This window comes from Meles meles, chromosome 10 (assembly GCF_922984935.1).
Source record: "Meles meles chromosome 10, mMelMel3.1 paternal haplotype, whole genome shotgun sequence".
In the NCBI taxonomy this organism is placed as follows: Eukaryota; Metazoa; Chordata; class Mammalia; order Carnivora; family Mustelidae; genus Meles; species Meles meles.
In genome coordinates, this window is record NC_060075.1 from 77,247,903 (window position 1) to 77,270,473 (window position 22,571).

Here is a 22,571-nt window from a genome sequence, read left to right on the forward strand (position 1 = left end):
ATCCTTCCAAGGCCTGGGAAGTCTGAGACCCAGAAGATTTATCCAACTGTTAACTTCGGTGGGGGATAATTGTAGGAACTTTCCAGAAATAGCTAAGGCTCTCTAAACCCCACCATTTATATTGTGTGGTCTTAGTCAACCTCTGACATCATTGCAGAGACTTTCTTGCTCAGATGAATTATTCTTCATCGTTGTTACAAGTTTATTGTACTTGCATTGGACATTGGTCTGCAAGTAAGAGCACAAGCCAAAAAGTTAACAAATTACAAAGGACCCTCCAGCTATTTTAAAATTAGAAAGCAATTCCTGGCTCCCTTGCCATTCAGGACCTGTGCGGACTGTATTGATATGTGGGGGCCTCTCCTGTGTGCCAGATGCTGCTCCGGGCACTGGAAATCAGGCAGAGAATAAAGCAAGACCAGCCCTCAAAACAGTTACTTTCTCCTAGGACAGACACGGCACACACAGGAAACAAACCCCGAACATGTCACGGGATAGCAGGTGTTAGGCAGGACCTGGCAAGGGGGGAGCTGGCCCTGGACGTGCTGTTTCGGGTTGAGGGGGGTCGGGAGCCGCTGTGGAGGAGGGGAGCAGGGCTGGGACCTACTGAGAAGGAGCTGGGGTGGAGGGAAGAGTGAGTGCTGGGGGAGAGGAGCAGACGCCAAAATGCGCAACCATGCACGCTCCGCCCACTCCACCCATGGTGCCTCAGCCCATGTTAATAACCACACGTTCCACAAATTCGCCACAGGAAGGAGAGTGGTTCTCAGCGGGCTGGGGAGGAGGGATGGGGAGAGTTACCGTTGATCGAGTGCAGAGTTTCAGTGTGGCATGCCGCAGAAGTTCTGGATGTGGGTGCTGGTGAAGGTTGCATCACACTGTCAGTGAACTTCATGCCACTGCATTGGATACTGAAAAATGGTCATAATGGTAAATTTTTTGTTATAGATACTTGGCAATAAACACCGCCCCCCCATATGTTCAAAGCCTAGTGTTTCAATTGTGATGCTCAAGCCATTATTTATGGGAAGAGTGGAGAGGATCATGTAATCCGAGTAGGCATTTTTAAATGTTCTTTTGTAGGTTTTTGGACCAGGGGATGATGACGTGAAGCAGCAGAAATGCAACATGTTCTCATTGCTTTTTTTAGGTCTGGGAATTATTTCCTTTTTTACTTTCTTCCTTCAGGTAGGTACCTATGATTCCATCTTCTCAGCAAGTCTGCATTCCATTAGAGAATATAAATTTATCTGTTAGCTAGATTTGCATTCCTTATTACTACACATTAATTATCAGCTCACCAAACCCTAATGGAGCTTCCAATTCTTAGATCGAAATGAATTGCAGGGACTCCTGGGTGGCTGAGTCAGTGGAGCATCTGCCTCCAGCTCAGGTCATGATCTCAGGGTCCTTGGATCAAGCCCTACATGGGGCTTCTTGCTCACTGGGGAGCCGCCTTCTCCCTCTGCCTGCCACTCCCACTGCTTGTGCTCTCTCTCTTCCGGACAAATAAATGAATAAAAGCTTTAAAAAAATGCATCTGCGAGGCTCTTCCAGAGAGCAGTGTCCTGACGCAGAGGGAATCCTGACTCCCCCGTGTGCTCACTTCTGTACCGTTCCAGGTTTGCCCCCAGCAAACATTCATTACAAAGGGAAAAAGAGACTTGAATTCATAAGAGGATGTAAGTGCCAGTTAAATTCAATATAAACTAGGGGGGAAAAGTCAGTACAACAGTATTCCCTCTTCTGTTATGACTCAACATGAAGTAATTTCTCTGATTTCTTCCTCCTCCATGGATGAGCTCTGAAAGAATGTGTGTCCTACGCATTTAGACACTGTGGCCCCGTCCAGAGTGAACTCGGCCACCTCGCTGTTTGTCCTCTTCCACCTAGACACGTAGTCCATTTCTTCTGTCTGTATCTCAGCACCACGCGGACCTTTCTTTTTTTTTTTTAATATTTATTTATTTGACAGAGAGAAAGCGATCACAAGTAGGCAGAGAGGCAGGCAGAGAGAGAGAGGAGGAAGCAGGCTCCCTGCTGAGCAGAGAGCCTGACGCGGGGCTCGATCCCAAGACTCTGGGATCATGACCAGAGCCGAAGGCAGAGGCTTTAACCCACTGAGCCACCCAGGTGCCCCCATGCGGACCTTTCTAACACAGGCCATTAAGTCAGCAAAATGAGATTTCCTAGTCCCCTCTGGCACGCTTGTCTTCTGTCGTCGTTGAATGATGGCAAAAGCAAGACAAACATTCTCTTTAGAAATTGTTGCCTTACTAGTCGCAACTCCGTTCTCCAGTCCAGCCCAGGCCTTGGTGTATTTGGGGAGTGGAGCTGGATTTGTAAATGTGTTTTGGAGCCTAGGACACCAGTGGGATGGCGCACAGAACTGCTGTGCCCACACTGGCCTTGAGCGATGCGCCAGCCAAGGGAGATGGAGACCAGAGTGGTCAAGCCAGTCTTGGATGCTTGGGGCTGATGCCTCCCCAGGCCCTGAGCACCATCCTCCTGGCTTCCTAAAGACTCCTGATGTGTCCTCTCCCCAGCACCCCACACCCGCACCAACACTCCGTGTGCCTGTAGGCTCCCACCTACCCCAGCGGCCCTGGAAGCAGGCCCAGCTGGAGACATCCATCTCTTCAGTTGGAACAATGGTATAACTTAGAAAGAGGGACATTTTCTGGCAGGGATGCCTGCTGAGGAAGAATAGCCTAATTGTTCCCCAGTCTGAGAGTAGGTGGAACCTTGACAGAGAACCAGCAAACTCCTTTCATTTGGAGCTTGATCCTACAGACCTCCTCCTTCTCTCTGCCCTCCACTCTCCACTATGGGACCCAGAATGTATTCCTGGACAGAGTTATGTTCCTCCTGTTTCCAACCATCTGAAGTATCAGGAACACAGAGTTATAATTATATATGGTATTATCCTTACTGAAATGTTGTCCTTAAAGTCTGGAAAAGGAAATAGAATGTTTCAGAAGCCAGAGTTGGACCTTTGTAAGGCTTTTGGCGTTAGGTTTCTTACTGCATGCTCACGATTGGGTAGCACATGAATTTGAAGTTGGGACTTTGAATTACTGTTCGGTCATAGACGTGTGTTACCTGAATAGTGGATTAATATGTAAGTAACATAAAAGTCAATGTGAATGTACCTACGTGGGTCAGAATCCTGATGATCCAAGGACACAATAAGTTTTTTTGTTTATTTGTTTTTATCTCAACCAGGGCTTCACCTTTGGGAAAGCTGGCGAGATCCTTACTACCAGGCTTCGGTCGTTGGCGTTTAGAGCAATGCTGAGACAGGTAGGTGTGCGCACTGGAGAATGCCTTCTGTTTGGATTTCTTGCACTCGAAGCCCGTTTCTGTTGTCTGGAGTGTGCTATAGTTCACGTCTGTGCCTGCCCGCCCCACCCACGCGTTCCTGCAGGGACTGGCTGGGACCCTGCACACCATCCTAGGCTTTGAATGTCCCAAGTCTTCTCAGGGATCTCAGTGGAGTAGGCTTAACTTAGGTGGCTTTTTGGGCTTATTTTGCCACTATTTCTATCCACATGGATACTGTCATTTCAAGGACCTGGGGTTCTTCTCTGGATTCTATGCAGGCCCGAGTAAGGCATTTGAGACACCAGGGTATCTTTTAACAAAGGAAAAGGTGGTAATATTCATGATGGATTCTGCTAATCATTTCCCCAAATGTTGGTAACTGAGTTTTGTTTTGTCTTATTTGAGCTCTGTTTTTGTGTTAATTCACCTGTTCACTCAGTCCTTGCCAACTCTGTACCAGTGTGCTAGTAGCTGGGACGATAAAGCGCATTATCTACCCTTTTAAGAAGTCCACAGTCTGGTGCAGGACATGTGGGGAAATGTGCAAATTTCAATTTTCTGTTTCTATAGAGGGACCTTAAGAGAGGCCCAGAACGTTACCCATACACTTGACAGGAATTGACGATATTCCTGCTCTATAAAAGAGCCCATAGCAGGTATCCTATTTGGGACAGGTCTGAGTTTACAAACTATTTAAGTGTTGCTATGTAGGGAAAATTATTTTCTATGAAACTAAAAGATGCATGGATGAGTAGCCTATAGTTAAAATCATTTTTAACAAACATCTTTTCAATTCTTGTTTAAAAAAACAGCTACACATGGTGAGAAACCAGGGCTGATTTTCTCATGCCTAGAACTTTCAGGAATTAGGTTGAGCATAACTCTGGTCCCTTTATGACGGTCATGACCGCATCAGAGGAAGTGTCCATAGTGCATGTTGTGAGGATGAGGTGATAGAATGCCCACCTGTGTCCCCCTATCTGGTGTAGCTGGCAAGGAGCACAGCTGCAATTTAGAGAAGTCCTACCCTACTCCCCGGTCCCCAGATCAGCCATGCTGCCCCTGCCACAGCAGAGCAGCCTGGAGCTGGGAGCCTCGTGGACCCAAGGGTGCCTGCGCATGGCAGGGACTGGGGATCTGCCCTGAATGTCATCTCTCCCCTAACTCCAGGGCCAAGTTAGGTGTGGATATCTCCAGCACTGAAGGTTGTGGAGGTTTCATCTATTTTACTCTGCTAGTTTTCATTTTGAACTCATTTAAAGGTGTGTTTGTGCCACAGGACATGAGCTGGTTTGATGACCACAAAAACAGTACTGGTGCGCTTTCCACCAGACTCGCAACGGATGCCTCGCAGGTCCAAGGAGTATGTAGACGTCATTCTATTTCTCTTTATTGTGGGTTTTTGTGGTGGTTGTTTTTAAGATTTTATTTATCCATTTGAAAGACTGAGTAAGCCCGGGGCTGAGGGGGCGTTGCGTGGAGGAGAGGGACAAGAAGACTCCCCGCTGAGCTCTGACTCCCGCGCTCCAGCCATGGGGGGCTCGATCCCACAACTCTGAGATCATGACCCGAGCTGAAATCAAGAGTCAGATGCTTTAACCAACTGAGCCACCCAGGTGCCCCTTGAACGTGGTTTTGAATGAACATACAGCACTGTGCTTCAGTGCAGCTGCTTTCTGCCAGAAATCACAGAACAACTCAAACTGACCTGAACAATAAAGAGGAAGGTTGGACTTTGGGGTTGATTGATTCGTTGACTCAAAAATGTCATGAAGGACACAGGTTCCCTGTGGTTGTGGCTCCGAGCTTTTAGTCCTCGGAGGTGGCCTCACCCTAACGCTCCTTCCTTCGTGGCCCCAGGATGGCTGCTGGCCGCAAACGGAATTGTCCAGTGAGAGCGCCCCTACCCATACCTCAACTGCCAAACCACCACCTTCCCTTAAAACTAAGGCTTTGGCTAATTTGGGTCATTTGCCCAAATCTCCGCAGATTACCATCTCTGGGGACTGCCACTTCCCCCAAAGCCAGAGACAGAAGGCAGTATCCAGTGCACCGGCCCCCCTCCTTTTCTGAGCCCTACAAACAGTGATTCAGCTCCATGTATGGTTGGTGGCAGACGGTCTCTTAGGACAGATCCACTTCGTAGCGGATGGTCTCTTGGGGGGGGGGGTGTCAATTTCCCCCTTATACATGTGCAGCAAAGTGTTCTTAAAATGACCAGAGTATACTACGGTTGATTTTCTCTTTAAATGTTGCCTTTGGGCCCATGTACCTGTGCCCCAACCTCCTCTCCCAAAACCCAAGCTGCTGGCCTGGTTTTGTTGGGCAGAATTGTATGCGCAGGTCAGGAATGAGAACCACCAGGCACGAGCAGAGAAAAACTTGCAGGGCCTCACGAGCCAGGCACCGCGGTGTTGGGTTGACTGCAAGGAAAGGGAGCCAATGTAAGCCAGGCCCACAGCCCTCTCCTCTTCTGACCGGGAAGCCAGATGGCAGCTTATGCATTTATGACTTACAACACAGCTCCTTCTGTGTTTGCTCTTGCAGGCCACTGGGATGAGGTTGGCGTTAATTGCACAGAACACAGCTAACCTTGGAACCGGTATCATCATATCCTTTATCTATGGTTGGCAACTGACCCTCTTGCTGTTAGCGGTTGTTCCCATCATTGCTGTATCAGGAATTGTTGAAATGAAAATGTTGGCTGGAAATGCCAAAAGAGATAAAAAAGAACTGGAGACTGCTGGAAAGGTGGGTCACATAAGCTTCAGTGAATTTAAGTAGTGCTTTTAGACGTGTGTTTTAGTGTTTTACTTGATTTTGTCCAAAATGCATGATTGGGTTAACTAAATGTGCTCCCTAAAACCGATAACTGTCACCGCAGCATGGAATATTTACTGTAATAATAATGCCTGTAACTTGATGATGGGATAATTAATTGAAGGCTTTTAGCCTGTCAAAAAGCACTTTATGTGTGGTTTTTATAATTTCTGAATATCCAAAGTCCCTTTTCCCTTGTTGAGATGAATGTCACCCCTATGTTACACGAGGAGTCCTTAGGGCAGAGACTGTAAGTGAATTGTTTAATTGCTGGTCCTTGGGAGATCATCCTTTCCTTCTTGGTTGTGATGGCTACTGTTAAGGTGGGTAGCCCCCAGAGGGCAGTAAATGCTTCTGTTGGTGGTTCCAACTGTTGTGGCCTTTGGGCAAACACTTGTGTTTCGTCTGTGCCCATTATGGTGTTAAATACATGGTCCAACTCATTACACTCTCACAGTAATCCCATGAGACAACTACTACTGTTATAAATGGGGAACTTGAGAAACTGGGTAAAGGCATGGCTGGGATTTAAATTCTGGCTTAACTTCAAAGCTCTTTACTCTGTAGTCTGTTCATATGTGTTGAAATGTATTTGAATCTAGAGAGAAACATTTATGTGTACATGCATTTAAATATTTAAACTACAGCCCAGAGTATTTTTACTTACTTTTGTCAGTATTATCCTTTATTGACACATGAGGAGACGAAGCAGACACTGATAAAAATTGTGATAGTTTCGGGGCGCCTGGGCGGCTCAGTGGATTAAAAATTGTGATAGTTTCTGCAACACCACACGTGACAAAGCCCTTTCGCACCTCAGGGCAACCACCTTTTTCAGAAGGGAGAACTGTCAGTAGCTAGAACGAAGATCACATTTTCTTAAATCAGTTAAATGAATCTAGTTAAGATAACAGTCTTGACTCTATTAAAAATGGCTAATAACACTGAAAGGTATCGGAATTTTGGCAGGAGTAGGGCAGTTAGAAATGAGCTTGTGGCAAATGGGACATAACCCCTTGTATTATTAGTCTTGGTCTTACTAGTCACGGCACGGGGTACTGAAGATCCCCAACTTCTCTGGGCCTCCCTTCACACTCGAATGAAGTGGGAAACTACGGGCTCATGTCTGGTGTTCCTTCCAGCTAATACCCTCATTCTAGGCATCTGAGAATAACTCCGAGGGAACAAAATTATTTTTAATAGCCACTTAAATCTAACAAGCTTTTTTTTTTTTAAATACAGTGTGAGAGATTGGAAATTTTAGATGTCAGTTGTTAGTCAATCATAATTCAATTTTGTTTACTAAGTCAGCTCTTGATATAACAGAATGAGGGTTAGAAAGAAGGTCCTGGAATTCTCCCCACACCCATCACTGTCCTATGTTTTTTGTGTTTTCAAAAGGAAAAGCTCTTATTAACCTGGGTGCAGATAAATCATGGTTAAAGTACACCAGGGTCTGGGATACGTTCCCATTTTCATTTTTCATGAAGGGCTTGGTAATGAAGGTGTTCACTCCTTGGCTGGTGAGGAGGCAGGGAGTGTCTGCATTTAACCCTCCTGGATTCAGGCCCTGCCTCAACTGAGATGACAGCCCTGCCCAACCAGGACGAGGCCTCCGAGCAATTAATCCAGAACCAGAAAATCTGGAGTTGAATGTGAAGTCATTAACAACTAGCTTCTCCCTGTATGCGTTACAAAGATGGGCAAGCAGAAACGCATAATGGGTTAAGAACACGTGCTGGAAGGGGAGATGAACCATGAGAGACTATGGACTCTGAAAAACAACCAGAGGGTTTTGAAGGGGCGGGGGGAGGGGGGTGGGAGGTTGAGGAACCAGGTGGTGGGTAATAGGGAGGGCACGTACTGCATGGAGCACTGGGTGTGGTGCAAAAACAATGAACACTGTTATGCGGAAAATGAACAAAAAAATTTTTTTTTAAATGACATATAAAAAAAAAAGAAAAGAACACATGCTGGGCATCAACTAGCCTGATAAGGAATCCTTGTCTCTACTTATTAACTCTAGGGTTAATAAGTCAGAAGCTGCTGAGGCAAGTCCTTTGACTTCTCAGTTCCTTCATCTGTGACAAGAGGATAATACTGATCTCAAAGGGTTGTGTGAGGCCAAGTGGGAGCCCGTCCATGAAGCAGAGACTAGAAACTCACTAGTGTGCTCCAGGCTGGCTCTCATTGCCCTTGGGTTCTTCATTTCTGACTGAAGAGAGAAGGTCGTTCAGCCTGAGGTAGCAAATATCTCGCCTTCGTCTTGTGACAGAAGCTGAGAACGGAGGTACAAAGTCTTAAAGCTGAGAAAAACAAAAAACAAAAAAACCCATAAAACTAAAATCTGATGCTCTTTGTGTTCACGGATTTCGAGAAGTCAGCTAGAGAACCAGGCTTTGAACTTCACAGTTCAGTCAGAGGCCATTAACATTAGACCAGGACAGTTGGGCTGGAAAAGTCAGGAAACTGCTCTGGCTGGTTTGGGAATCAAGGAATTTGAGATAAAGATGCACAGAACTGCAGGGAAAACAGATGGAGAATGTTCTTGTAAAGTCACAGGCTCTCAGAGCCCCACGCTCCATTGGGGTGGAGCTCTCTCCATACCCTTGTCCTCTTCCTCACCTGCTGAGGATTCAGATCTGCTGCCTCTGCATACCCAGTGTGGCTCCCCAAATGGAGACCTTCCTCTCGGAGTCCACACAACCTCTTCATTCAAGCAGTGGTCTCCATCCAAGTCCAGGAAAGGGATGAGTCTGGTGTCCATCCCTGGCTTAAGCAAGGACTGGAGGCAGGGTCATGTTCCATTCTTCATTCCAGCTGTGACTGGCCTGTCTCTGTCAGGAGGGTTACGTGTCTGGAAGAAATGACTGGCTCCTCCAAGGGGTTTTTAGAAATTATGTAGCCTAGTGCCCTCTTTTAGGACCCTACCCTGTGAAGAAAGCAAAGCCACCCAAGGCTGTGGCAGAGCTGGTCAACTGACTGACTGGTGGCGGGGCTGGGAATAAAATCTGGTTTCTGGTGTCCAGGCCACCGCGCTTGGTCTCAGCATGTCAGTCTCGCTGGGCATATGAGCACTCGCCCACTATATTTGGTACAACCAGATTTGCTTTTAAGATGGGCAGCTCAGCCATAGAGATCATCTTGAAGAATGTTATGCCTTTGCTTTCAAAACCGAAGGAATTAAAAACCTGTCAACATAACCTCAGGATTCCTCCAATAGAGCCCTAACGTTTCTAATTTTCATTATCCAGGAATAAAAGCCCCACTTCTAACCAAGATCTGTTCTACGTTACAGATTGCAACAGAAGCAATAGAAAATATTAGGACAGTTGTGTCCTTAACCCAGGAAAGAAAATTTGAATCGATGTATGTTGAAAAATTGTATGGAGCTTACAGGTAATGAACATAAATGATTGTTACTAAGAACCCAGAGCTTCCCTGAGGCTTAATAATTGTTCCCAAAAGATAATAAAACTTCTGCTCAAAAAAAAAAAATGATAAGGCTGTAAGGATGACATATTTTTCAATAGCTCACTGAGAAAAAGTAGCCTTTGGATGCAATTGGAGTATAGGATTGGGCTTTTAGATCTCTTGTAAAAAGAACAGAGGGGATCTCTGAGATGGAACAGGTACAGAGGACATGCCAGTGTGTGCTCCTCTATTTGGCTAGAGCATCCCATGTGTTCTCTGGATGAGGACCAGATCCAACCTACTCAGAAAACCCACACGTAGCCTATTTAACTGGTTCATAATTGACCAATTTAAGAAACTCCAAGAGGCACAACTGGCTGCTTGCTTATAAATGAATATATTTCGACACTAACAAAATTGAACACAACTTAGAATACAACTTTGCAGACTAGCACAGTAGCCTGAATGCTTACAAATTGGTGGGGGAAAAAAGTGAAATTTTGATTGTATTCCATCTCATCAGCTATATATACTCCACGAGATTATATTTTTCTCTCCATTTGATGTAAATATATAGGTAACATGTAAATATGTGTGTGCCATTACCTAAGACGGTTAATTTGTACTTCAAGGGAATGAAGGAAGAGCTCATTTTTAATTTGATTGTAATTTAAAGATAGAAGAGCACTGCAGATTGAGTAGTTTTAAGTAATGTAAACACACTCACATCATGTAAGTTAAATTATCCAAATCAGTAATAGTTTGAATTTTTCCAGAGTCTTTCCAAATGCTTCCCTTCTAATCTGGGAGTAAATAAATCACTATTCTCTTGAAGGATGTAGAATACGAAGTATAATAAAGCAGCTGTACTCATGAAGGATAGCATGTGGTCTAGTTAGAAACAGGGCAGAACAAACTATTGGGGCTGGTGGGATCTAGCTCAGGGAAGAACTTCTCATGTGTGTCTGTATATACCGCAGTGACCCAGCTTCTCTGAATCTGAAACATGAACCGTGACATAAGACTATAACTAGTCACAGAAGACAAGATAATACTGAAGAAATTGCATTCAGACAATTCAAACTTCAGTCCTCGCTTTGTCATCCCCCAATGTTTTCGATTCAGCAGTCATGTTGATACCATAGGGGTTGGATATCTGATTGACTAGATATTAACACGTAATAGTATCAGCAACTATCAGCTGAAAAAATCAGTATGAGGCACTACGCTAGACATTTATGTTGTTTCTTTAGTTCCCAATTCTGCGTCGTATTGGTTATCCCCATTATACAAATCAGAACACTGATACATGAGAAGTTGTCATGTACTCAAACTGACAGAATGGGAGGCAGAATATATTCCCAGGTCAACGACACTTAAAAGCTACACTAAGAGAGGCCAAAGAGATGACCATGAATATACGAATTGCCTTTCAGGAATTCTGTGCGGAAGGCACACATCTATGGAATTACTTTTAGTATTTCACAAGCATTTATGTACTTTTCCTATGCTGGTTGTTTTCGATTTGGCGCCTATCTCATTGTGAACGGACATATGCGCTTTAGAGATGTTATTCTGTAAGTAATTTTAAAAATTTAAGATTATTTATGTGGTTTTGGTAGGTCCATGGAAAATGTGAGTGTGTGTGTCAGGGGTGGGGACTCACTTGTTCTAAAATGAGGTGAGTTGAATCTACCACAGAAATCTGATCTTACTAACACTCCAAGTACACTTGAATCATCCAAGTGGACTAAAATTAGCCAAGTTCATAAAAGTCGTAAACCAGAACTGTAGTAATAGAGAGAACTCCAGTCAGGAGGATAGCAAACTTTCTCACTGTATAGTGTAGGCAGAAATAAATCAGAATGAGAAAACTGCTGGTTACCATGAACTCAAACCAGAGGGTTAAGTAGCTTTGCTGTTGATCTGCAACCACAAAATGGCGTTGGAGGGATGGGAATGCTTGACTGAAATCTGGCCAAGGCCTCTTCCGTTGTCTAGGACTGGGATGATCCTGCCAACATTTGGCCTTGTGGCCTCTCCTTTTTTCTTCGTTTCCAAGGCCAACCAGCAGTCTTTCTAATTGATGCACTTGTCTTTTCAAAATATGCTAACTACATTCAATTAGGTTGTGTTCTTGTCTTGCCAAAGGGAAGCCATTCTTTTTAAGATCACTTGGCATATTTCTGCTCTGGTGGGATTATTTTAAAGTAGTAGTGGATAGCCTCTTTTTTGAGCACAGGGAGGACAAGGAAGTGTTTTCATCCAAAGTGAAAATAACTATGAAAAAAGTATATATAATGTTTGTATCATTCAGGATCCCAGCAGGAAACAAATGTCCTTCGGATGGGGTAACTAGGGAGAGAGTGCTAAAGGGTCTGTTTGTAAAGGTATGAGAAGTTAAGGTAAGCAGGACCGAGAGCTGTCAACTACCCAGCAGTTCCCAGCTACGAACCGCTAAGACCCTCTATCTAAAGGGCAAGAGAAGGAAAAGATTTTCAGAACCCAGCATAGGGGCCTTCTGTGGTCCTTGGTGGAGGAATACCAACCACACAATCAAACAAGGGAGAAGCCAGCCAGACAAAATGTCCTCACTTCCTGCTAGTGCCTGTCACTACCAAACCCCATCAGAAGCCAGGGGACAAGAAAAACATTTGATGCAGTCCATGAAGGTCAGCCTTTTAGGCAGGGAGTGGGATGGTCCAAGAGAGAGGTGGGTAGGGAGTAGATGGTGGTTTTGGAGGGATAAATGGCAATATCCAGCTCTGGGAATTACAACTTGTAATACTTTTATTGTCTAGAAGAGCATCACTGAGGAAATGGGCCCTGCTTTTTTTGTTTCCTTCATCTCTACCAATTAAAAATTCTGGATAATTGGAAGACAACTTTTTAATCTTTTAGGTTAAATCTCGATTACAGGCTATATAAAAAGTTAGGCAGCAAAAATGTGGGTTGTTCATCACTATTTTAAAATTTAATTTTTGGTAACCAACCTTAACAAGTATTTAAGGGATAGCCTTACTATACCCACCATTCCTGCTCCCCCCACCCCCCTACTTAAAACACGCGTTAATATCTTAGATTTAGAAGTTTGGGGAATGAAACACTTAAGTTCTCCAGTATTAATAGATAAAAAAATGTCCTCCCATCCTCTTGTTCTAGGGGAGCTCAGGTGTCAGGAGTAAATAGCCTCCTGGAGATGTAGATCTCAGAATCCTAAGCCCTTCCTCAAAGATGTTATAATCTCTTTCCAGTCTTCAAAGAGCATATCACTGGAAAATTGAACTTTAGCTAAAGATGATTGTTTTTATCAGGGTAGTGCCCGTAGTTCCGTTAATTATAAGAGAAAATTGAGTTGTTGTAAAGGCTTATTGTCCCTAATGCAATTTCTCTAAATGCAGTGAGCCGTACTGGGTATGTGGGAGCTCAAAGGTATCTATGAACTGGCAGTCAGGGCCAGCAAATTAGTGGGTAAAGAGTCACTCCTTGTCCTCCAGCATTCTGGGCCTCAGTCCAGTGTCCAGAAAGGATAGAACTAGTCACTAAAGTTACTGGAGGTCACAAGTCAGTCTGTTACGAGCCACTCCGCGAATGAGGACTGTGGACAGTTACGTGAACTCTGGCGTCGCCTTCAGATTTCCTTTGTGCATGGAATCCCACGGAAATGCGTTTCGTGGTTTTGGCAGGGGGTGGGTGGAGGGCCTGCGGGAGTAGTGAAGAGTGATACTAGTTAAGTGGTATGTCTTTGGATTTTGAAACCTTCACAGAGTTATAGACACCAAATTGTTAATTCCCTTACTTCTGTCCAGGGTGTTTTCAGCAATTGTGTTTGGTGCCGTGGCTCTAGGACATGCCAGTTCCTTTGCTCCAGACTATGCTAAAGCCAAGCTGTCCGCAGCCCACTTATTCATGCTGCTGGAAAGACGACCGCTGATTGACAGCTACAGTGAAGAAGGCCTGAGGCCTGTGAGTTCTCTGCTGCCTGATGAATGCTTGGTCAATTTTTCGTTAAGGTTTGCTATCTGCTAGATGATCACCACAGGAAAAATTTGTCATGATTATGCTGACCCTTATTTAACCTACTCTGTGATACTTATGGCATAATATTTGGCCAACGTTCTTAACATTTAAAAATTTCATGGGTGGGCAGAGGAGCCTGGGTGGCTCAGTGGGTAAAGCGTCAGTCTTCAGCTCATGTCATGATTCCAGAATCACAGGATCAAGCCCCAAGTCAGGCTCCCTGCTCAACAGGGAGTCTGCTTCTCCCTCTCCTCCTCCCCCTGCTTGTGCTTTCTCTCTGTTAAATACATACATACATACATACATACTTTAAGAAAATAAGATTTCATAGGGATTTCAAGGAATCTGAGGTTGAGCACATCAAAAGTAAAGAAAGGGGCGCATGGCTGGCTGAGTCAGTGGATCATATGACTCTTGATCTTGGGGTCATGAGTTCAAGACCCATGTTGGGTATAAAGCTTTTAACCTAATTTTTTTTTAATTTAAAACTAAAACCTCCTGTATTGAACAAAAATAATAAACTTCAATTTTTTTTTAAGATTTTACTTATTTATTGGACAGAGCACAAGCAAGGAACAGCTGATTGAGGAAGAAGCAGGCTCCACACTGAGCAGGGAGCCTGATAGGGGGACTTGATCCCAGGACCCTGGGATCATGACCTGAGCCAATGGTAGATGCTTAACTGACTAAGCCACCCAGGCACCCCCATAATAATAATCTTTACAGAAAAGTTAAAAAGCAATCCAGATGTACTAGAACTAATTTCCATGCAAAATGGAAATTATTTCTGCATGAAGATATATGCATGTGACTCTGTAGGTAAAGGCAAACAGGACTGTGGCTTTAATCACACTTTGTAATGACTGAGTTACAAGTGGTAAGAAGGCTACTTTATTCACGTTAGGAGTCATAATCCTGTACTACCTCCAAAGTTTAAACGCAAATTTAGATCCGAGTGTTCTCTGTATGACACAAGCTGCTATATATATTAATGCACGAGCAGCAGTGTGCACAGACAGTTTTTCTGGGACTTTATCATGGATTGCATGTGCTGAGAAAATTCCTGTGCCCTGTGAATAAGCTAAAGAGGCAGCCATGGTTTGAGATAAGGGCTATCCACTGAGACTTCAGGTAGACACTGTGCCAAATTCCCGAGCCTTTGAACATTTGGCCACTGGCTTTGCTCTAGCCTCAGAACCATCACTGGGAAATCTATTTGTCTAAACCCGGAAATTGAGTTTAGATAACAACTCTCTGTAATGTGACTCTGTCTGTTCTTTTACTCCCATCTCCTATCTTCATTTTATATAACAGCTTGCTCTCAGTAGTAACTGGTGCCGACATTTAGACTGAATGTGAATTTTATGTTCCTCTCCTACACTCTTTGGTAAAGTTTCTGTGCAATACTTCTTATTCCAATAATTATCAGACTAATTATAATAGCAGCATTAAACTTTTTTTTTTTTAAGGATACATTTGAAGGAAATGTGACATTTAACGAAGTTGTGTTCAACTATCCCACTCGACCAGCCATCCCCGTACTGCAGGGGCTGAGCCTCGAGGTGAAGAAGGGCCAGACGCTGGCGCTGGTGGGCAGCAGCGGCTGTGGGAAGAGCACGGTGGTCCAGCTTCTTGAGCGGTTCTACGACCCAGTGGCTGGAGCTGTGGTGAGCATACTTTAAGTCAGTAACCTGATTTAAGGTTTTACTTCAAGTGGTTAATAAACCAACATTCTTATAAGAGGAAAAAAAAACAAAGGCTTATAATCCTGGCTGATGCAATGACCAGATTTTAAAAAACCCAAACTGGTGCCCATACTCAGGAAAATATATGAGGACAAGAGGGTAGAACATCTGGAGATTAGTGTAGTTCCGAAAATACTGAATATGAGGCTAACCTCTGCTCTGCTGTGGGCTTTTGGAGCCAGCCTGATCCTCCTAAGTAAATATCCACTTCCTGGTTTGTAAAGGAGAGCCACAACCTCTGGCCAGGATTCTAGGCAGACACCCGAGACAAGCTAGTACCTTCCTACACCCTCCTACCTCCTTCTGCCTTCTCTCTTGAATACTGAACTCAAGGCTCTTTGACTTTGACCCTCATCTCCAGCCCTTTCATACTTAGCTTTTCATCAGTGATTTTCTAGTACCTAGATCCTCTCTCTGTGATGAGTAAACTCTTGGCTTTTACTGATAATGCCTGCATCTCCCATGACCTGGGGATGGCACCCACTGACCAAACCCTAGGAATCCATCCCCATTTAGATGATCACCCAAGTGTTAAACCTTGTGTAGGTAGCTCTTTTTAGGAAATTTTATGCTTCCACTATTAAAACTACTCTGCAGGTATTAATACAGGCAGACCAGCTTGACAAAATGATGTGCTAATACTGTGGTAGAATTTTTCTTTATTGAGATATCAAGACTAGCTGAACTCGTTTCTATTCCTTCACCCTGAAGGAAGCTGCATTCTCAGTTGATGTATCACAAGCCTCCTCTAGAAGCAACATGTCTCCTGCTTAAAGCAAATGAAAAAATAACCACCAACAACACTGTGCTCCCAGACACTGGTTTTTTTGAGCTTGTTCACTCTCCATTGAACTTACCCTCAGTGCTATCGAAGAGAAATGGGAGAAGTTTAAGGCTAGTATTTCTTGGGAGAAAGAGTGGGAGAGGTAGGACAGGAAGTAACCAACTTTGAGAATCTGGGGCCACACTACTGATGAGTTTTGTTATCCGGCTGCCTGGAGGAGGGGAATAAAGTCAGGTTGAAAGGCTGGAGTCATTCTGGGAAGAGCAGATACGAGTGGGACACCTGACTGCAGACTTCTTAGAAGCAGGATGATACATGTGCCTGGAGGAGTGCACATAAGGACAAAGAGGAAGGTGGAAAGACAAGGCCAGATGGGCTGTCATTTCACCAGTGAGGTCAAGAAAGGATGGCTTCATCACCAGAGAATTTTTTTTTTTTTTTTTTTTTTTTTTTTTTTGCCTCCAACAGTAAGTGCTGAGAGGCTTTGAGCCTTGGTATTTCCCAAACCAGTGATGCCCACATGTCGCAATGCTCCAAATGGTTAATCTGTTAATTTATGGTTTAGGGGGTCTATTTTTCCTTTTAAGTCCTTTTTATAGTTTGTGGACTTTGGTTTTCAGCTCCTAGATGGTCAAGAAGCAAAGAACCTGAATGTCCAGTGGCTCCGAGCCCACCTGGGCATCGTGTCCCAGGAGCCCATCCTGTTCGACTGCAGCATTGCGGAGAACATCGCCTATGGAGACAACAGCCGTGTCGTGTCACAGGATGAAATTGTGAATGCAGCCAAAGCAGCCAACATACATCCTTTCATCGAGACCTTACCCCATGTAAGTTAACTGGTAATTTCTTAGGATGAAATCACAAGCAACTACAAACTGTTTTCATCCTCAAAACAGGTTCCCAAGTTATACAGCAATAAAATCTTACAAGAAAACTTGTTTATGTAGTAGCACTAGGACCTTAACACACTGAATTGCATGGTAAGTTTTCTGACTGGCAAATGAGAATATCGGGTGTCATGTCTAGATCTTCTAAATGCAGTGAGAGGCAAATGAAGTGGTCTTAATTGTAGGCAAACTGGTGGTTGTGGGCTGCATTCAGATAACAGTCATGTATGATTTATCCTTTATGGTACTTGCATTTTTAACTTTTTATTTTGAGATAGGTATATATTCACATGCAGTTCTAAGGAACGGAGATTTTATGTAGCCTTTACCTAGTTTCCTCCAGTGACCTCTCACCAAACTGTAATACAATATCCCCACCAGGATATTGACATTGACCTAATCCACTGATCTCATTCAGACCTCCAGTTTTTCTTGTAATCATTTGCATATGTATTTAGTTCTGTGCAGTGTTACTGCAATGTGTAGACTCACTTATCCACCACCAGTCAATATGCAGAACATTTCCTTGTATGTCTCTTAAAGTGAGACTTTAATAAGTAGAGTTAGCAGTGCAAAAGTAAAATTAAATCATGTATCCAATACACAAATAGATTTTGAATGCTGACTCTGTGCCAGGCCCCATTTTGGGAGATGGGACACACTGGTGTAAAAAATTGTGACAGAGCAAGCTGATGAATACACCCAAGGTTGTATTGTGTTTCTCCAAGGCAATAAAAACATCTCCAATCGGGTCCTGTACCCGAGGTTGTTCTTTGGGTTAGTCTATGAACTTAATTCTTAAAAACAAACAAACAAAAAAATACAGAACATATCCATCAGCACTCCAATCCCTCATATTGCCCTTTTAGAGTCACATACCTCTCTTCCTTTTTGTCCTCACACCACCCAACCTCTGGCAACCACTACCCAGTCTCTAGTTTTTTTTTGTTGTTTTGTTTTTTTTTTCATGGCTGCCCAGAGGAGGGGAATAAAGTCAAGTTGAAAGGCTGGTGTCATTTTGGGAAGAGCAGATAGGAGTAGGACAACTAACTGCAGGCTTCTTAGAAGCAGGGTGGTATATTTGTCTGGAGGAGGGCACTTAAGGACAAAGACGAATGGGCTATCATTTCACCAGTAATTTTCTACTTTAAAATATCATTAAGCACACATACAGTATCTAGCCTTGTGAGGTTAACTTTTCACTCAGCATAATTCCCTGAAGTTTTCTTATCCAGTGTATTCTTTACTTCTTTAGTGGCATGCTTTTTAGTAGGATGATTAGGATTACAGGATATAGATTGTACCACAGTTTGGTTAACCATTCACCTGTTGAAGTGTATCTAGGTTGTTTCTAGGTTTGGGCTCTTAAAAGTAAAGCTGCTGTAAACATGTGGGCACAGGTTTTAGTGTCAACCTGAGTTATTTCTCTGGGATAAATGCCCACAAGTTCAATTGCTGGACCACATGGTAATTACATGTCTAGTTTGTTAAGAAACTGCCAACTCTGGTTTCCAGAGTGGTTCTGCCACTTTTTACCTTTTTCCCTTACACCAGAGTATGACGCTTTCTTTGCCTCTTTGCCAGCATTTGCTCTTGTAATTCTGATAGATGTGAGGTTAATCTCTTCGTGGTGGATTTCCTAATGGCATATGATGACTTTAAATTTTTTATTAAAGGGGGAGAGAGAGAGAATCTTAAGCAGGGATTGGTCTCACACTCCCGAGATCATGACCTGAGCCGAAATTAACAGTCAGACACTTAAGTAACCAAACCACTCAGAAGATCCCGGACATGTTTTTATATACTTGCCATCTGTATTTCCTTTTTGGTGAAATACCTTGTTTTTTTGCCCATTCTCTAATTTTCTTCAAATGTTGATTTATATATCAGTCCTTTGTCAGATAAATAGTTTGCAAATACTTTGTCCCAGTCGATAGCTTGTTTTTCATCCTTTAACAGGGTCATATGCAGAACTATTTTTAATTTTTAATTTTGATAAAGTCCAGTATAACAGTTTTTCCTTTTACAGATTGTGCTTTTGGTATCCAATAAAAGAATTCTTTGCCTAGCCTGCGCCTTCTAGGCCCTAAAGCCACCTGGGTGGCTCAGTTGGTAAGCGTCAGCCTTTGGCTCAGGTCATCATCCCAGGGTCCTAGGATGGAGCCCTGCATCAGGTTCCCTGCTCAGCGGGAAACCTGCTTCTCCCTCTTTCACTCTCCCTGCTTGTGTTCCCCATCTTGTGTCTCTGTCAAGTAAGTAGATAAAATCTTTTAAAAACTTTTTCTCTATTTTTTTCTCTTATGGTTTTATGATTTTACATTTTAGTCCATGATCCATTCTAAGTTCATTTTTGTATAAAGTTTTTCTTTCATCTTCCATTTTATCCCTTTGGAGAGGACATATATCTACAGTTTCCATGGTCCCTAACTCTCCCTTGTTAGCTTGTTATAGCTGCTATGACTGTAGCCAAAGTGCAGTGAAGTCAGTATGTATTTAGAAAATAAGGAAAAGTTCAGTCGAACAATTTTCTTCAGTAATTGGTAAAGGTGAATACGCCCACAAAGATGTTCTGAAGACACTAGAAGTGATGGCAGGGATCATTAATCTTGGGGTATGCATCTAGCTTCTAAGGTTCTATTGAATTAAGTACTTTTACAACTGTATTCTGCTATAATTAGCAATCACACTTAAAAACTTTCAAATCCTCCATCTCAGTTAGCCTTACTCATCCTTAAAAAGGTAGTTATTGACTTCAATCAAGGATAGGATTTGATTAATAGAAAAACTTTGCTGATACTGGACTTTAGGAAATTAATTCACATTACTGTGTAAGTCCTTACTTTTTTGGCTCTTTATACTTTTTTTTACCGGAGAATGTTCTTTCTCAAGATCCAGCTTCCCAACCTCGGTACAAAGGTATCTTTCCTTCATGCATCTCTTTCTCTTCCGACCTTATCTCTATAGTTTCTATTCACTTCTCATATTTCATAGCATGGTGAATATACCTCTCACTTGGTACATACTGGACCTTATACTAAAGGCTGTACAACCAGTTTTTCTCCTCGCATTATAAATTCCTTCCAGGGGGCGCCTGGGTGGCTTAGTGGATTAAGCTGCTGCTTTCAGCTCAGGTCATGATCTCAGGGTCCTGAGATCGAGCCCCGCATCGGGCTCTCTGCTCAGCAGGGAGCTTGCTTCCTCCTCTCTCTCTGCCTGCCTCTCTGCCTACTTGTGATCTTTCTGTCAAATAAATAAATAAAATCTTTAAAAAAAAAATAATAAATTCCTTCCGGGTAGGAATTTTTGTATTTCTCAAGGTTTTTGGTATAAGAGAATAAACTGAGTTCCATGTGGGTCATATGAATATTTCACATTAAGTAACTGGGTTAGGACTTGATTGACTCTACTAATGGCTAACTTGCAGAAATATGCAACCAGAGTGGGAGATAAGGGAACTCAGCTCTCAGGAGGTCAGAAACAAAGGATTGCGATTGCTCGAGCCCTCATCAGACAACCTCAAATCCTGTTGTTGGATGAAGCTACATCTGCCCTGGATACTGAAAGTGAAAAGGTGAGGCCTCTCCGCTCATATTCCATTTAATTTGTGTAATAGGAGTTTCTTGGTACTATCAAGCCTGAAAAAAGTAAATAGAAATTTACTGTTATATTTTGAAGTAAAAAATTTTCTTACTCCTTCCAGTATTTTCCAAAATTTGTAAAATGATTATTTCATAAGCCAAAAAAACAAAACTGCATACTTTACATTTTTAGCACATTAATCATGAAAAGCTAGAAAATAAAAGGGAATTAGTAAGATACCTCTGTGGACAGAAAATTTAGATACTTGTGATTTAGTGTGAGAATTCATTTTTATAACTAAAAAAGAACTAACTGGACGATAATGCCATTCATATAAAAGTACACATGCATAATAAAAGGTAACATTTTGCTCGGATGGTAAAGTTTTAAGGCTTCTGTTCTGATTCATCATTAGGTCGTCCAAGAAGCCCTGGACAAAGCCAGAGAAGGCCGCACTTGCATCGTGATCGCACATCGCCTGTCCACCATCCAGAACGCAGACTTAATAGTGGTGTTTCAGAACGGCAAGGTCAAGGAGCACGGCACACATCAAGAGCTGCTGGCTCAGAAAGGCATCTACTTTTCCATGGTCAGTGTCCAGAATGGGAAACAGAACTTATGAACTCTTGTTATATCTTACAAATAAATAATCTTTTATCCAGAATGGGAAACAGAACTTATGAACTCTTGTTATATCTTACAAATAAATAATCTTTTACAAATCATAAAATACAGGAGTATTTATTCCATATCAATTTAAAACATCCCATGTGGTGTTGATACGATAGTATCTGAAATTTAAGAGTAAAAAGTGAACCTGCCTTGTAAGGTATAAAGACAGCAGCCTAGCTCTTGAGTTACCAGAAACATACAGAGAAAGCAAAGTTCAGATAATATAAACTTGTAGCTCTCACACAAATCAAGACACAGGGGAACTTCTTAGGGTCCTGAACAGTTGGGTATATGATAGGATGGTTGGGGAACAGTTTTCACAGGAAGAAAGTTAAAATATATTGTTCCATTGCCTACTCTCTCCCTTGCTGACTTTCTAAATTATTCTTTTGGGAATTTTTTAAATAAATGTATTCCCAGGTTTATCATCAAAGTCCAAGAGGAAACGAGATTGCCTTCAGACAAGCTAACTACAGGCACATATCTGTTCATAAAAATAACAGGAAACAAAAACTAAGAAAGACCAACCACATACCACTGAATAGCTCTAAAAATTTTAACTCAATACAAATTTCTCTCAAGTGCAATTTGAAACATTAGAAATAATGAAATGCTGAAGTTCTCTAGCATCTCTATTACTCTTTACAATAATCTTAATTTGCCCAGAATATGTTTAGATAGACACACACACACACACACAAATTCTAGGTTACCTTTAGAAGCTAACCACACCATAATGTTTTCCCTTAATTTTCCATTTGTTTCCTTTATAAATAACTGAAGCAACAGCAGTGTTCACCACTATCACAGGTTCTTTAGGTCAGTAAGCTACCCAAACTAGTAAGTTCCCTTATCTGTAACAAATCAGATCTTACCAAAGATGTTTTCAATGAAACCATGTGTATAATGGACTAAATTTCAGATTAATCAAGAGAATGGGACAAGGGGTACATTACCTTAGTGACTCAAAACGTCTGGAAGTTCATACTCTACAGGCCTGGGTAGAGGCTCAGAAATCTCTTTGTAAAAAGCATTCCAGGTGATTTTCAACTTCTGGCAGATGAGGGAAGCATGTTAAAGTATCACTGCAGGATTTCTCTGCAGAAGTGAACACTTTCTAGTCTTTAGACATTTAAAAACAACCAACTGAATGATTCTAAAAGCCAATCACAGTGTAGTCTATAAAACTGTACTAGTGAGGAAAAAGGTCCACAGTAGAGAATGGGAAGAAATCTGTTCAGGATATATCAAATGCCACAGACGCCAAGTCAGTGTTTTCACAAAGTAATAAACGTCTTACCAAATTCACAAGATAGGAAAATTTAA

At 42.6% G+C, this 22,571-nt stretch overlaps 1 protein-coding gene across 12 annotated transcripts in view; it reads left to right on the plus strand.

The window, feature by feature from the left end:
- Positions 1–21,504, plus strand: part of LOC123951466 (phosphatidylcholine translocator ABCB4) — a 199,187-nt gene extending 177,683 nt beyond the window's left edge. For 3 of the 12 annotated variants that reach the window (XM_046020219.1, XM_046020218.1, XM_046020221.1), the window contains 11 exons: positions 1,084–1,188; positions 3,226–3,303; positions 4,604–4,687; positions 5,872–6,075; positions 9,443–9,543; positions 10,995–11,135; positions 13,368–13,524; positions 15,048–15,245; positions 16,728–16,934; positions 20,419–20,565; positions 20,989–21,502. In XM_046020219.1, the coding sequence (XP_045876175.1) occupies positions 1,084–1,188; positions 3,226–3,303; positions 4,604–4,687; positions 5,872–6,075; positions 9,443–9,543; positions 10,995–11,135; positions 13,368–13,524; positions 15,048–15,245; positions 16,728–16,934; positions 20,419–20,565; positions 20,989–21,195 (1,629 nt within the window). In that variant the 3' untranslated portion in view covers positions 21,196–21,502. Of the gene's footprint in view, positions 1–1,083; positions 1,189–3,225; positions 3,304–4,603; positions 4,688–5,871; positions 6,076–9,442; positions 9,544–10,994; positions 11,136–13,367; positions 13,525–15,047; positions 15,246–16,727; positions 16,935–20,418; positions 20,566–20,988 lie in introns of those variants that run through there. The other 9 variants (XM_046020216.1, XM_046020217.1, XM_046020212.1 and 6 more) reach the window with 8 other exon arrangements.
- The last annotated feature ends 1,067 nt before the right edge of the window (positions 21,505–22,571 follow it).